The sequence below is a fragment of the Sardina pilchardus genome, chromosome 10 (assembly GCF_963854185.1).
Source record: "Sardina pilchardus chromosome 10, fSarPil1.1, whole genome shotgun sequence".
Lineage (NCBI taxonomy): Eukaryota > Metazoa > Chordata > Actinopteri > Clupeiformes > Clupeidae > Sardina > Sardina pilchardus.
In genome coordinates this window covers 2,484,468-2,500,599 of record NC_085003.1, presented here as the reverse complement: position 1 = coordinate 2,500,599, position 16,132 = coordinate 2,484,468, and the positions used below count along the sequence as shown (strand labels likewise).

The 16,132-nt window shown below is 43.0% G+C and overlaps 1 protein-coding gene across 2 annotated transcripts in view; it reads left to right on the top strand.

The window, feature by feature from the left end:
• LOC134094193 (ankyrin repeat and SOCS box protein 14) overlaps positions 1-8,991 on the top strand; it is a 38,472-nt gene extending 29,481 nt beyond the window's left edge. For both annotated transcript variants that reach the window (XM_062547623.1, XM_062547622.1), the window contains exons 7-9: positions 3,304-3,376; positions 8,305-8,400; positions 8,579-8,991. In XM_062547623.1, the coding sequence (XP_062403607.1) occupies positions 3,304-3,376; positions 8,305-8,400; positions 8,579-8,697 (288 nt within the window). In that variant the 3' untranslated portion in view covers positions 8,698-8,991. The remainder of the gene's footprint in view (positions 1-3,303; positions 3,377-8,304; positions 8,401-8,578) is intronic.
• The last annotated feature ends 7,141 nt before the right edge of the window (positions 8,992-16,132 follow it).

The following is a 16,132-nucleotide window of genomic DNA, read 5'->3' as shown; positions in this document are numbered from 1 at the left end:
AGCGCCATCAGCGGCTGAAGGGCTCTCGGTGGCATCGTCATGGGGACGCCCTCTGTGGCACCCGCTCCCTCCGCGCTCCTTGTGCCAGCTGCAGATGAATTTCATTTGGACATTTAAGCACCCAGTTGACATTCAGTTGAAATAAAGAGTGTTTGAGCCCCGCGCACGCAGCCGCTCCGCAGGAGTGTAAAAATAACAAACTTATCACCCATTACACTCCTCCTGTCACGCTCGCTCTCTTGCCACCCACTCAGATGAAATGCCATTATATTAAAAAAAGGGGGCTCATCTTTTCATACATTTATGACAGAGGTTGTGAATGTGCTCTGTGAAAAATGTACAGTATAAATGATCTGAGATCTGTGTGCATTTCTCTTCCCTCCTGACCCTGCGCCGTATGGACTGACCCCCGCACAGCATGTGAGTACGGCACCTGTGTCTTTGTCACCGACATAATGTGACTCCAAAGAACTCTATAAATAGATGAACTTCAATTTGTCTCCCTTATATTAAAAAGGCAGGCTTATGGCTCTATGCCTTTCAAATGAATAGAGAACTGACAAACCCTTCTAAAGCCAAATTGCCTTTAATATCACTGTGAAATGAGGTTCCTGACCCTCTCTCTCTGATGTACAGTATGCTTACTCCCTATCTTTAATATTCCCTGCCTATTTCCATGCATGGAGACTGACTGATGACACCTCTCTCTCTTTCTCTGTCTCTCTCTCTCTCACACATTCTCCGTGTCTGTCTGAAGGGGGTAAGTTCTATCCTAATACACCTGTGAAATGAAGATGGATTTGGTGGAAATACACTATTGAAGGCGTATGGTGCTACAAAAGTAGCTCCCCCTCCTTCACTGGGAGAAGAGAAAGAGTCTTAGTGCAGGGCATGCCTTACTGAGGAGGGAATCAAATCCTATCTCTTCAGCAGTGGGCCTCCAGCAAATAGCTTTTATTAATGATTCAAAGGGAGACACTCCGCTGTTTCCGCACATTAGAATAATACAATTCACCAGCCCCTCCCCCTCCAACACACATGCATCTCCTACGGTAAATACTCACATAGGAATTTTCAGGTGAATATATATTTTGAAATTACTTTCCCATTTCTATAACCTCGATAGGCTTATAGGACAATTGCAACACAAAAATAGTACAAAATAGGTTTTCTCATATGTTACAGTTATTCTTGTTGATGTACAAGCATGGAGACTAAATCATCTTGTAAATCACAGTAGCTAGAGCCTTCTTAATTTTATTTAGACATTTAAACATTTTGCAAATGAATCAGAATGATTAATGCATTTATTTGGACATTCCCAGATATTAATTTAGCCAGCTGGTAGATTATAACCACACAAATTGTATAGGCTAGTCTGCCAGTGAACTAACGATAGCCTATACTATAGTAGATTACTGTGCATGTGAAACATGTTCAGGCTGCATAACATGACGATAAATTAATTGATAGCCAGCATCATCCACAGTGTTCAAAATAAATAAACCCTTTTTGATCATATAAAAATGCGTCGATATCCACATCCGTCTCTCAGTTTTGACTGAGGGTCACCGCACTGTCGTGAGCAAGCATTGCTTTGTTTATGTTTTTGATATAGACTCCTATGTCTGCATATCACTCAGGCGCAGATTAAACATGGCAATTGGCCGATGTCAGTAGTCTTTGTGGTGTGTTCGAGTGTAACACGGGCAGTGCAAGCCAGCTGAACAGTCATCCATCCCCACCAGTCTTTGAAGTCGGTTTGCTGTGTCTCCAGCTTACGAAACCATAGCTGGGAAAAGCTATCTTGGCCTCTGTAATCTGTATGTTTACTGGTGGTGTTAGTATGAAACTGAGGGAGACACTTTGATCTGCTTTGACTCTCTCTGTTCCTCTGGAAAGTCACCTCCTGGCCTTTACTCAGACTCCAACTCAAAGCAATGCCAGCCTCATGAAAGCCACTGTGACCTTTCAGAGACATAACGTCAACACGGACGCTAATGCCATTACGAGAAGCCTTCAGTTAGTCTTCACTATCCTATAAAGAAGCAGCCATGATATGATCACAACAAGCTTATACTGAGTAGAAATGTAATGTTGAGGACATATTGAATACTGTACACATGAAGTTGTACTGTTTGTGAATGTATAAAGAATGTGTCCAAGTTGTTTTAACAAGCTATAGCACTTAATTGTCAGGGTGTTGTCAACATCTAATATTTAGACCTGCCTAAGAGGTGTTTTGTGGTAAAACCCTTAATTGGTGAAATGCTGAAGTGCAGTTTACCTTTTACTGCCTAACATTTGACACACAAAAAGTACATTTTTGTAAGTGAAAACAGTCCTAGAAGGATGAAGGGAACAGGAGCATAGTGAGTGCAGTGAAGTTGCCATCTCTGGAACTGGTGCCAGATCAAAGAGTCCCCTGGTGGGAGTTAATCTGAGGTGTGCTGTGCTGATTGCCCGCGTGGCATAATCACACAAACGGCAGACACATTAAGCACATCAATCACTGTGTTCTCATTCCATCCTGCTCCTCTCCTCTCCTCTCTTCTCCTCTCCTCTCCTCTCCTCTCCTCTCCTCTCCTCTCCTCTCCTCCTCTCTCTTCTCTTCTACTCTCTGCTCCTCTCCTCTTCTCTCTTCTCTTCTCCTCTCCTCTCCTCCCCACCATTACCAGCCGTCTCCTTTACTCCATCATCTCTCACACAGCAAAACTTGTCAGCTGGGCGACCTTTGATTGGCTTCATTGTTCTATATGAAAATGCTAGGCAGCAGATAGGGGAGAAACTGTCTATGTGTGTGCGCGTGTGTGTGTGTGTGTGTGTGTGTGTGTGTGCGTGCGCGTGTGTGTGTGTGTGTGTGTGTGTGTGTATGCGTGTGTGCGTGTGTGTATGTGTGTTCGTGTGTGTGTGTATGTATGCGCGCATGTGTGTGTGTGCGTTTGGGGAGAGTGCTAATGTTTGTAGATGACAGGCCCACTGTTCACCACAGCAGGCTTCTCGGTCAGACAAACAGGCTAAATCTGGAGGTTCCTCTGAGCACAGTGGTGTGTGAAATGACACCCAGCTGCTTTTTAATATCATGGCGGACTGACAGACACCACAGGAAGCTAAATTTACATGCTATCCTTTATCTTCAGCTATTACATTCTGCTTGTTTATCAAAGAGTCGTCTGACCAAACAGTCACTGTAGAAATCACATACAATGAATGTGATTATGTACACTATTATGAACTGGTCCCTGTAATGGATCAAGGAAGATGAGGATCACTGTGATGTGTTCTGCTTTTGTCCCTGAACAGGGTTACACTGCACTCCACTTGGCTGCCCTGCATGGACACCCACACATCGTCCAGCTCCTCATCAATAGCTACAGTAGGTCATCAGCGCTCCACACACACACACACGCACACACACACACACAGCGTTATTTATCTCTCCCTCTGGCCGGCTCCACATGTGGACACTTCAATGGCTGAAAGGCCCCTCATTAAGAACTGATCCCAACACAAGCAGAAGCACGTAGGAGAGGAGACACAGATGACAAGCCTGTGTTCAGACAAAGAAGCCTTCTGGGGCCCCACACAAGCCCACGGAGGGGCCCGGCCCCACAGCACACAGCCCCTGCACTCATCAGCTGCAATGAGCCGAGCCACCATATCAGTCAATAGAGCAATTCATTAGCAGCTCCCCTGAGACGCTCAGGCCTGGACGTGGGGAATGTGGACTTAGACGGGGGTCTGCCACTGAAGCCCCCCCGTGCACTGATTAGGCGTCCATATGCTGTGTGTTAGGGAGCCGCCGAGCTGCGTGGCGCTCGCTATTCTCCCATAGACGCATATGGCTGCCAGGGTCACTGTTACCGGACACTGTCTGTGTACACACAACAGAATTTCCATATGGTGAGTGGAAATGAGTGTTCAGAGCCCTCCTCCGGCCAGCCTCCCTGCTTCCCATGCACTCCCCTTTGTGCCCTGCCACCAGGAGGGAGCAGCCCCACAAGAGATAGGGCTCGCTGGGGGAGGGGGAGGGTGCACTGGAGGGAGGGCGGAACAGAGGGGACTCTACAGCCAAGTTGATTCAAATGTACAAAGTGCTAATTAGCAACATAGCTTAACAATTACTTTAGATCAGGCTGTAAGCAGTGTAATTAGAAAATGCTTCAACACAGTCACAACTTAGTAGATCTTACAGAACAGAAGCAATTATGTTACACAATTATCTCTCATCAATTTATGAAACCGTAAACAAAAGAGAGAGAAACGTTGTATTTGATAGTCTTATATATTTTTTTACGTGGAATCAAACCAGAAAATTGATCCATTATAAGAGAGTATGCACAAATATATATTTTTTAAGATTTGTGAAATATTATTTTAAAAAGGCAATGGAGCACACTGCACTACATATTGGTTATTACAGATACCTTGCAAAAGAATTGCCATAATGAAATGTTTCCATAAAGACATACTGTATAGTAGCTTGTCACAAACCACTTTATAAGAATTAACATATGCACATGGGAAATCGGAGAGCCATGTCTAAGCTTGTCTTAACGCACAACACATGCAGCTGTTGAAACTGAGAACTAGTATTTAAAGCTGGCATATAAGGAATCGTTTTGGGTGTACTCACATTATCTAGTTTTACATAGGGATAGCCATCAGGAAATTAGATGCTGCACGAAAAATGTCTGAGGCTCTCTTGGGCTTTGTAATCAGCAAGCAAGATCTCCATGCCGCCTGCCTATGTTAACCAATCTAGAGATTAAAAAGCCCTGATAATTATTGTGTTATATGTTTATAAAGAGGACGGACACTAGCAGAAGGGGACTGCTCTGGAAGGGATTGTAATCACTTATTGCTTATAATGTCTTTGACTTGATGGTGTAATGTAAATATTACTCTTACCCATCATATCTAGATTTAGAAAGTAGCTACTGCTACTACTTCTACAGCATCAAATAAAAACAAGAACAATATTTGTATGGTTATGGTTTATACAGTTCATATGAATGCAATACTAATTTAGCTTTTAGATTGATGATATGTAGCCGAGTAGTTTAAGTTTAAATTAGTCAAAGACAATTATGGGAAATGGGGCAAGTTTTAGCATGAGCATTTCCCAGTTAACTCCTCTCATTGTTGAGCATGTGAATGTGGCTAATTACAGACATCTCCCAGCCATTTGTCAGATGCTGCTCATGTTGTCTCAGCCTAATTGATTGAGCTGTGGGAACTTGCACTCAGTCACTATGCTGAGTGAAGCTGTGCCAGGGCAGAGCCCCATCAAGCTGGCAGCCCCGCACCCCCACACACCCACACACTGCTTACTGTTGACTAATTGACCAGTGTGTCAACATGGCAGTAGGCTGCTGATGACAGAGCGATGGGCCAGATGTTTAATGTTTAGTTACAGATTGCGTATGCATCAGGCATTTTTGCTGTGCACCGTAAAGGGAGAACAGTCTTGCACATTTGGCAGAGCATTAGATACGAGTCTGTAGTTTTAGTTTTCTTCACTCTTACTCAGGAAGCACTACTGCTACAATGTTACCACTCAGTTGCAATTAACTCATTTCAATTATTCTATTTAACTAAAAAGTGATATTAGCAATGGGATAATGGTAAAAAAATGTATAATGCAGTTATGCCATAATTACAATCATACAAAAAGTTATGTTCAGGTGGTGATGCCTTCTTATATTTACTTTATACAGAACAACGCTTGGATCTATGTAATGGCATTTAGGTACCTATACTTTTGTCCTATATTTTAATACCTTGGAGCAAAAATAATCCTTTCTTATATAATTGGCCACACCACAAATTGTAGGCTACTCTCCTTAAAATTAAATCCTTGAATCAAAGGCATTTACATTTAACTTGAACAAGCTGTTAGTATTGTGAATTTGTAGCCTCCTCACAAAATAATGGGCAGACAGGGATACAGTATGTGTCCGGTTGGAGGTTTTCTTACCGCATTATGTAGGCTGTTGCCATGCTGTTGCCATGCTGAGAGCAGGTACAGGGGATGGCTACTTTAGGGGTTTACACAGATTACAGAGAATAATGATAGAACATAAATCATATAAGAGAGACATTCCCAAAATCACAGTAGCTGTCATACTCTAAACACAGTTGAGCCAGAGTAGCGTGTGGCTCCACATACTCTGGTGGAGGAATGGGATTGGCTGGCCCAGTCATAGCAGCTGATGCATGTGAGGGTTTGACGTGCGTTATTCTGCTGTCTGTGGACCTTTGTGGACTATTTGATTTGTCCTTGTTTTTCTAAAGCATTATTATTATTATTATTATTATTATTATTATTATTATTATTATTATTATTATTATTATTATTATAACCATTGTGCCATTGTTGTTGAGGTGTTTGTAGTAATGTTTTGGACTGACCCTAGAGAGCGGGCTGAGTGTTCCCACAACATAGACCAGAATAGATGAATAATTGAGACAGTGCGCGTTACTCTAGCACCAAAGCAGGAAGAACAACAGCTATATTTTAGCCCTCTATAGTCTCACCAGTACTGCTGTTTAGGTAGCTGTACAGATGGCCTAACGCTGAATGCAAATAATAATGTATGTATTAGTAAATATAACTTTCTTTGGTTTGATTATAAATAGAAGCTTACAGAACAGATTTTCCTCAATGATGACTGCCTACCTTTGTTTCATAATAGATGCAAGATAATGCTTCCTATTTGAACATGTAAGTATAATCAGGACGGCAATATCAAGGCCATAGATAATGCGGTACTATGAATATCTTCATGTGCCACTTTATCATTTAGTTCTATTGCAGATCAGAATAAAATGGTATTGTTATAAAATGTAGAAATAGTAAGTGGCATATTTCATCAGTTTAAAAAGCTCCAAGCTCCCGGCCCTGACCTCGGCCCTGTGTCCAGATTCAGTTGGCTGCACAGGAGGCTGATGCTAATACTGCATGTCTGAATGTAAAATGAAGTATTTATAGAAATGCATTCAGTTGTCACTCACTCTGAAAAGGCATCACAGGCCGCTGACACTTCAAATAAAAACAGAGGACGTTGACCTTTATTACTAAAGGCTGTTCTTCCTCGCTCTCCCACTCTCTACAGCTGCCCTGCTTTCAAATGCACAGTTCCCCCTCATCCATTCTGTGTTATCTGAAATAATTATCCCACCACTTCTCAGTCTCTCCCTGGTGGCTCGCCAGCGCTTAGAGGCCCCTGGTCGGGGGGTTCGGTGGGGGATTTGAGCTCCAAGTGGCCTGGCAGCCAGCTCTTAATTAACCACCCAGGTATCAGAGCTGGTCCCTGAGCAGCACCTGTCCATATGGCTTCAGCCGGACCACAGTGATTAGCAGTGCCAGGAACACAGGACAGACAGGCTGGCCAGTGCCTCACCCGCCACAAACCCGCACTATATTACTTTTAATGACTCCCCAATGGTGGACATGACAATGGTGGGGATACATTCATTAATTTAAAGTACCAGGGCCATTTGTTTCTCATACTCGTCATGGTGGTCATTACTGCAACATGAGAGAGAGAGAGAGAGAGAGAGAGAGGAGGAACACTCCCTCTACTGTGTGTGTGGGTGGGTTGTGTGTGGAGGGGTTTGGGGGGTGTAAATATATTTGGATGGGTGGCTGTCTTTGTATTTGTGTTGTTCTTTTCTTAGTGTGTATTGTGATACTTGACAAATGGCAATTTTAGCACTTACATTTAGCATTTGAAATATGTTGTAAATAACAGAAAATAACAGGGTGTATGAACATCGTGTTTTGCATTTTTATTTATGTATTTATTTCAGCACCAGGTTGTTTTTACTCCAGAAGAAGCTGTGTCACCAAGCTGTATATTTAATAAGATATTTTTCCATAGATCACAGGTCTGTGTCCGATGCAGTGCCATTGTTAGAGAGAGTGGGTGGCATTAAAAGCTCATTCATGTCTTTAATGACCCACATAATGGCTGTGTGTCTATGGGAACCCAGTACCGGATAATACTATGAACACCCTAATGCTCACAGAATTAAGGAACAGCTGTCACACCATGAAAACGAGATGAAAATCTAATGTGCCAGCACTTCAGCATCCCACAGCCACTAGCGCCCAGGATAATTATCCTGCTTAGCTGTTGGAGCACTCTCTTGAGTTTAATACATATAAATGCCATATTGTATTTTACACTGAAGGTAGCCACTTAAGTAGCTATTTAGCTTTTTGTTTAACATGCATCCTATGTTATAATCTGCTCTAATGAATGGGAAGTGTCAGAGAAGCATTTGTGCTTGTTTTAGATGCCAAGGCCAACATCAGAGACTACCATGGGAAAATGGCGGTGCATTACTGGACTGGCAGCACAGATGTCTTCAATAAGCCAGGCTCTCAGTCAGGTGAGCTTACCTGCAACAGCTGTTCATGCTGTAAATCTATATGTTTCCATGTTTTAGGATTAATGTCCAGTAAATCATGTATTTTAGCTAAGCATGAAGCTTTGGTGTGCCTTTCTCTAGTTCCTGTCACAGCTCCATGTGTCCGTGCTGGAGACTGATCACCCTCTCATTCCCTCAGGTGGGAAGTGGTCAAGGGGCCGGCGAGGCCAGAGATACACACACTTCTCCTCTCTGCTGCTGTCCCGCTCCCGCAGCCAAGGCCACCTGAACATGGAGCTGGACGCCCAGCCGCTGTAGCTGAAGGGGAGCCCCCGTCCTGAGGCTGCCCACTCACACGTCCACTCAGGGAACTCACCCGGGAGCTGAGGGCCTTCCCATCATACTGGTCTTTCTCACGTCACGCCACAACAAAAACCAGACATCTCATGTTTAACTTCAGTGAAGCTCAGACCTCTATTATGGCATGTATTAAAAAAGTAAAACAGGTTTTGGGGAAACGTTATGAATATAACCTTGGTTCTCTGAAGGAGAACAGGAGACGTTAGCCAATGGGAAGTCATCACAGCATGACTTCATTGATCTGAACCAATGTCCAATACTTCAGGCCTTACACTCTATGAGGGCACCTATCAATACATTGCTCCTCTTTACATTCTTTGAGAAAACCAACAAATTTCGCCTTGCCATCTTTTAGCCTGTTTTTTTTTGTCTATGTTTTGGTAAATACGGCAACCTTAAGAACAGAACAAATACTATACTGCAGTATTCATACAAGGCCTAGTGCCAGATAGTTCTACTGATATCTGATAGCACAGTCCATTTCAGTGGAGTGGTGTAATCAGGCTGTTAGCAGAGCCTCGGTGCCTACAGCCTGAACTGTGCCAGCCAGCCTAAAAACATGATCTATTTAAACCCAATACATACAGAGGCATGCAATAGCCTGCATGAACAATGGCTGTGGAGGAGAATGTGATTGTTTCAGAGGACTCCGTATCTTGCAGGTTATTGCAAGTCTCTGTTGTGTTGACCAGATCCTGCTGGCTGTAAGGCTGCACTCCTGTCGGCTGGGTTCTGTCCAGTGATGTGCAGACCATGACAGCGTCTTTTGTAGCTGCAGGTGATTGGAGTTCATTGAAGCTATGTGGTGGACACACACAGATGGTCAGCTCAGGGTACAATCTCTACCTGATGGATTATTTGGGGTAGAGTTACCTCTCTGGTGATGGGCTTTCTCTGAAAGCAACATACACTGCCCTCTCACTGTTTGACCTGAATGTCATGTGACTTTGCATGGAAGGAGACAGAGAAGGAGAGAAATTACAGTATGTGAGACAAACTCAACACAAAATGCCACTCACATTACTGTACTTACTGTTTTTACAACGAAGCTATTTAGCTATTTGATCACTGAGCCAGATGGGACTGACATCCCAGTAAAGAATGCACACAAATAAGAAACATGAATGTTGCTCTGCTAATCAAGAGATGTCTAGTAATGGACAGGAAGTCAGTCCATTTCTCTATTCTCAGTCATGCAGATGTGTTTAACAGACAGAGTAGTCTCTAAAGTGTGTCTAGTGTGTACATAGGTTGATTTGCCATATTCATAGTATGGGACATTTTAGAACACTTTAATTTCAATAATGTAATATTTTGTATCGTGTTTTGTATTTTGTTTTGCCTTATCTGTGATAGTGAGAAAGAGAGGTATTGTTTGATGTACTGTGTATCTAGTACTGTCACTCCTTTAGTAGTTGGGATTATTTGCAATATTAAAGTGACTTTATCCAACAGCACATTCAATTAATTAATTCATTTATTTAATCATGTCTGTCTTCTCATACAGTGGTAGTTCATATTAGTCTTCAACAGGAATATGATACGACAAAATGGGGAATTTGGTCTAAATATAAAAAAAAATACCCAAAAGCTTTTACTGATTTTTGTTTAACTGAAATGTATGATCCAATCCAGCAGGCGGAGGTGAAGGGCAGTGACTCAAACAGGAGAGATCAGCAGTGCTGGTTACACAGAGAGCGCCTCTGGCAACAGTGCTGTAGGTGAACCCTTTTGCCGCAGTCCACTTCTAACATTTCAGCAAGTTGTCTCCAGACATGTAGACACTATTTAAATTGATGAAGTCATAGCCTGCTCTGTGAGACTCTATTCAGAAGAAAACGTAGATGTAAGCAGCAACACACACACACACACACACACACACACACACACATACACACACATTCACGCTCACATGCACGCTCTCTCTGATAAATCTTTGTGTCTTTGTGTGGGCTGCGCCTCTCTCTCAGCTGTGTGTGATGTGAGAGCGAGTCCTCTCTGTCTGGTGCAGGGCTGCACTGGTGTGGTGGGAGTGAGCTGAGAAAGCTGAGCGGGGTGCTGAAGTGTTCAGCCCGAGTTCACATGCAGGAAACAGTTGACCATAGCTGGACCATTCCTAAATAGAATATGGGGCAGTTTATATATTGTCCAAGACTGAATGTTTTCCTTGTGAATTAATATTTTGTTTAAGAAATATATATATATAAATAAATGTACATATTTCGACCTTTCATTTCAAACATTATGAATGATATGCAAAGAAAACCTGTTTGTGTGTACAGTATATCTAGTTGATATAGCCTTAAGACCCTCACTTAAAAATCTTGTGCATTTACACAGGATTGCCAAACAAACACTGTGATACAGCTGAATGATTAGGGTTCAGGTTTCGAACACCACCCTGAGCAAATATGTGTCTTCCTCTCAGTACATGCTCGGTCACTTCTGGTCAGTGAGTGTGTGGCGAAGCTCACAATGTCATGCTGGCATCCATGAATATTGAGACCATATGTGGGGGGGTGGCTGTCTGCCCTGCTGGTGAGACATTCTCCGAGCAGTCTGAGAGCCCAACACACTCGAGCTGTACACACAGCTTTGGTAAACAATGTAGCAGAACAGATCTCAGAGCAATTATATGAGACAGCCATATTGGGCAGTGATTTGTCAGCACTGTACAATGTAATCAAAGACATGGTGACAAATATTTTATTTAATGGACAAACTGATATTACAAAAATATACGTAACCTCACTTGGTATTTGCTGACATTGTTAGTCACACTGACACCTATAAAACAGCCAAGGTCACAGTGAGTTCTTGTCAAACTGGCATCTTAACGGCGCTAATAATCTGTAATGATGGATGGCAGAATTCCTGCCCTCGCTCCACGTTAAAGATGGTCCTGGACACCTGGTCACACACAACACAGCGTTTAGGATCTGTGCTGTTTTTGATTGTGAAGTTCTCTGTGTGTCTTTCGAGAGTGATCTGAATGAAATATAGTCTGTCACACATTTAGTACATTATTGTCACAGATGAAGGAGGAACTAGAAAAGATGATAAAACTGGATAGAGGCAGCCTATATATTTCTGCAGGAGCAATGTTTGTGCTGTGATAATCATCTTGAACTGAAGTGAAAAGGTGAACTAGATTGTAAAAGGCAGGAATTCCTGCCAAGTTTAACTGCATTCCTTGTGTCAGCAGAGTAAAAGTCTCACCTCCCTTTGAGGATTTTTATCACTTCTCTTTACCACTTCAGCTTGGCTTCTGTAAAGCCAGCCCTTTCACTAGAGCCAGCGATGATTGGAGTTAGAGGTTTGGGGTCAGCTACGTTGGCTCATTTGCAGGGGAGCGACACAATTCTAATTGGATTGAATGCTGTAGTGTTTTTGATGTTTGTTTTCTTATTTACTTATACAGCACAACAAACAGTGATTGGGGAAGTGGTGGGGAAAATCAGCGCAGTAGAGCAGGAGAGATATAACTATTATTGGATTGAATAATCATTATGAAGCTATTAAAGAAGCATAAACGACTGTATAATATCCTGTGTAATGTCCCTGTAATGTCTGTCCAACCACTCACATCCTAGACCAGCCACTTCCTGTGTTTGGGATATGTCTGCCAAGGGATATATTTTTTCCCCCTTTTGAACAGCTGTGACCTTAACTTATGTTACTGTTAGTGTTGTGACACGTTTCAATTTCAGCGATAGAGACACTCCATATCAGTCTGAACCCTTTCACAGCTAAATCCTCCATGGAGTGGAGTCTACTGTAACAAAAGAGCCCTCTTAGTTAACCTCCCCTGTCAGCATAGTCTGTACACTGGAACATAATACAGGGCCATACATCAGTGCTTAACCTGCCGCCACTCTTTCTCTCCAGAGTCCACCATTAGATTGATCTGCCTACAGGATTCCCAGCTCTCAATAGTCGCCGGTTTAGATTACAGGGCTGTTTGGACAGCGCTTTATCGGCGTAATTGCTTGTGAGCTGATCATCGCTCTCAAGGGTCATGAAGAGAAGAGAGGCAAACTGAGGTGAGTAACCTTAGTCACTTGGCATGTTTGAAAAAGTCTGTTGCCACAAGAGGATTTCAGTCTGTGTCTCTTCAAAGGGATTAATTATTGTTCATTTTCATCATTGCTCTGCCTTTGACATGCCTGAATAGGAATACAAGTCAACAAGATAGAAGACATTTTGTCACACAAAGGAAGTGTAATTATTTGTTGAAAATATCAAATCACACAGCAAATAGAACTTGACGAACCGTAGGGAGCTTACTGTTTTGATTGTTTCAATTTAGAATTGTCTAAAGAAGTGATTTAGTATTCTAAATCCATCCTAAGGCTATAACTATAATGTTGCGAACAGTTTTGCATTTGTCCTCTCTAATTTCATGTTTTGTTTGTTTTCATTTTTCCTTACCCCAGACCATTTTTACAGAATCAAAACATACTTCCCTTTCCACATATGTAAAAACAGAAAGTCAAATATTTGCTGTTTGCTTAATTAACAAGCTATTGTGCCCTGTAATGTTACTTAGATAGGAAGCCCATTTTAAACCACACTTGAGTGAAAGAACAAGGGTGCTTTTTGTGCCGCTTGTGAAGTATCAACCGTACACAAACACATCACAGCCCACTCAGCATAATATTTTGATTGTCCAGACTAGGCCCAGGTGAGTGCTTTCTCTGACATGTTTGTATTTCCCAACAGCTATACACAAAGGCAACAGACATAACAAAGAGAAAGCAATGAGTTTATCTAGGTAGCAGCAGCGAATCAATCAGCTTTGAAAAGTGATTTAGAGGCGTGAGTAAGGTGTGCTGCCCTAGATCCAGCAGGTGTGCAGAGCAGAGTGGCTGGGAATGAGAAAGGTCTACATGCACAGAGCTCAAAAGGCCATTACTTGGGCTTCAACTCATCACTTAAACGGAGGATAATAGACAAGGGTGTTAATGTTACTTTTCAAATTGATCTCACATCCATTCTTATTTCACAATTTGCCCATTCCACTGCATGCATGAGAATCACTGCAGATGGACGAGTTGTCTTTCTCCAGCACAGGATTGTTATGTGAGGGAATAGCTGACATATTAGGAGCAGCTGCTTACAAAATTAAAGTCTGACCACCTTAAATCCGTTGACTGCTGAAACCTCCACAAACTCTCTGTCTTTCTCTCTCTCTCTCTCTCTCTCTCCCGTTCTCTCTCTCTCTCTCTCTCTCAGGCTAAAGGTTGATTAATGTGTTTCTGCTTTATCTATGGCATGAATCAGGCATACATACTCACACTTTTACAGGGCTGATAAGACTGCTGTGATTAATGTGTTCAGATGAACTGATACCTGTGGTCCACTGCATCAATGTCTCACTGGTTTAGAAAAAGGGAAATACCAGTGTTCAGTTCAAGGGCTGAGAGGGAAATGGAGCTGTAAACGCCAGTGATTAATCTGTGTGCCGTGACCGAGGTGCGAGGGGGGCTCTCACTCTAAACAGCCGTCACTTGCAGGGTCCTCCAGCCACACCAGGTGCAGGCCCAGGGGCATCTTCACATCAGCCACACACCACGCCACGCCTCGCTCGCATGGCAGCATGGCCCAGGGATACTGCACAGGCACACAGTAGAATACCACTGCACAGGCAAAAGGACCCCAATGTTGTTGCTGTTGTTGTTTTTGGTGGTGTTGTTTGGTCAGCAGAGGAAGTGGTGGGTTAGTAAATGAGTGGTAGCAGTGGAGGCCCTGCTGGTAGCGTTCAGTGGCGTGTGTGCGTGTGTGCGTGTGTGTGTGTGTGCGTGTGTGCGTGCGTGTCTGAGGGTGACGGATGAGAGGGGGCCGGAGGAGCTTGAGGGAGAAGGACAGAGCGGGCCGCTCTCTAGCCTCCCAGCCTGGAGGGAGCCCTCAGTGTCAGCATCTCACACAGGCCTGATTCAATTAAGATTAAGAAAGGCAGATTGACAGAGGTCACAGGGCAGTAGGCTTTCTGTGCAAGTGAGGGGGTGGGGGGTGGGGGGCTACACAAAGTATGCAGAGCATGAAGGTTGGTCTTCTCTCTCCTGTTAAACTTGTGAGGTATTCTAGGTCTTTTCCTAAGACCTACAGTAATATGGAGTGGATACAGTGCTTCTGTTTATTCTATTATTATTGAAACAGACAACTTTATATGTACATACATACATACACACATACAGACATATGGTACAAATGTAGATTTAGCACATTGTTACATTTGAGGAAATTAGTTATATATTGAAAACAAATATTTTGCTAGTACTAATATGCAAACTTCTATTTTAGCAAAGTTTTTTAATACAATCTCTTTATACAATAAAAAATGTTCGCTCGTAACACATGCAGATATTCAAGTAGTTCTCACTTTGCTTCCTATATCATTATCATGTTAACAATCTTCATCCACAAATCACTTTGCCAAAGACGCAATGGCATTACAACTCTTAAATACCATCAATTATGTGTCCCCACTTCAAATCAAGGAACACTTAGTGGGAAAACAGAGTAAAAATTAACCAAATGCAGTCACTGAGGGTGTAATTGGCCACTTCACTGTTCTGACACAAAGGACTAGCTGGATGGGCTATTTAGCCAAATTAGATGAATGCTCTCCCCAGGCCCTTAAATACACTTCTCACTGGCAGCACAACAATGTGTTGACCTTTCAACTTTGGCACGACCCTCCTCAGCCTGAGTTAACTGCAGTCTCCCCTCTCCCCTCCCACAGCTGCCTCTTGTTATGACAGCCCAATAAAGCGGCCGGCAGCCAATGGGGGCCGAGCCTGGGCTCAGCGAGGAGGCGGCAGGCTGAACACAGAGGAGAGTGGAGGCGTTAACTCATCAGTGGCCATTGTCCAACCCAAATGGCTGTCACACAAACCCGCCCTGAATGGGAAATGATGCTTAATGACATGGAAAAGAGCTTCAAAGGTTAATAGGCTTTCATTGTGAAGCGGCCACAATGCTCAGGGTGTCTTCAAAATCCCCCTGACATTGATACACCTTAGAAATGTTAAATATTTTCACCGCCTTCATTTCATAACAATGTGTCCATGTTTTTTTTGCAATTCAAACAGTGTGGTTGTGCACAATTCCTATTCGATAAGATGTGCTATGTCTGTGTGTTGATAAGATACTAGATCACTAATTATTTAGCCTGGGTTAGATAGCAAAAGCCAGTGGAGCATCCTGCCTTGTCGCTCTGTAGCTCTCTGGGGTAGCAGAAGGACCAGGACCATGTAATCTCAAGCAATTAACTGCATTGTTTGAGAGCGCGCCAGCATGGGATGGATATCACACTGGCATCTGCATATGTGTCACTTTGGCTTCAGATGGAGAGGGCCCGTGACAGCAGCGCTAGCTCTTGCCCCACTGC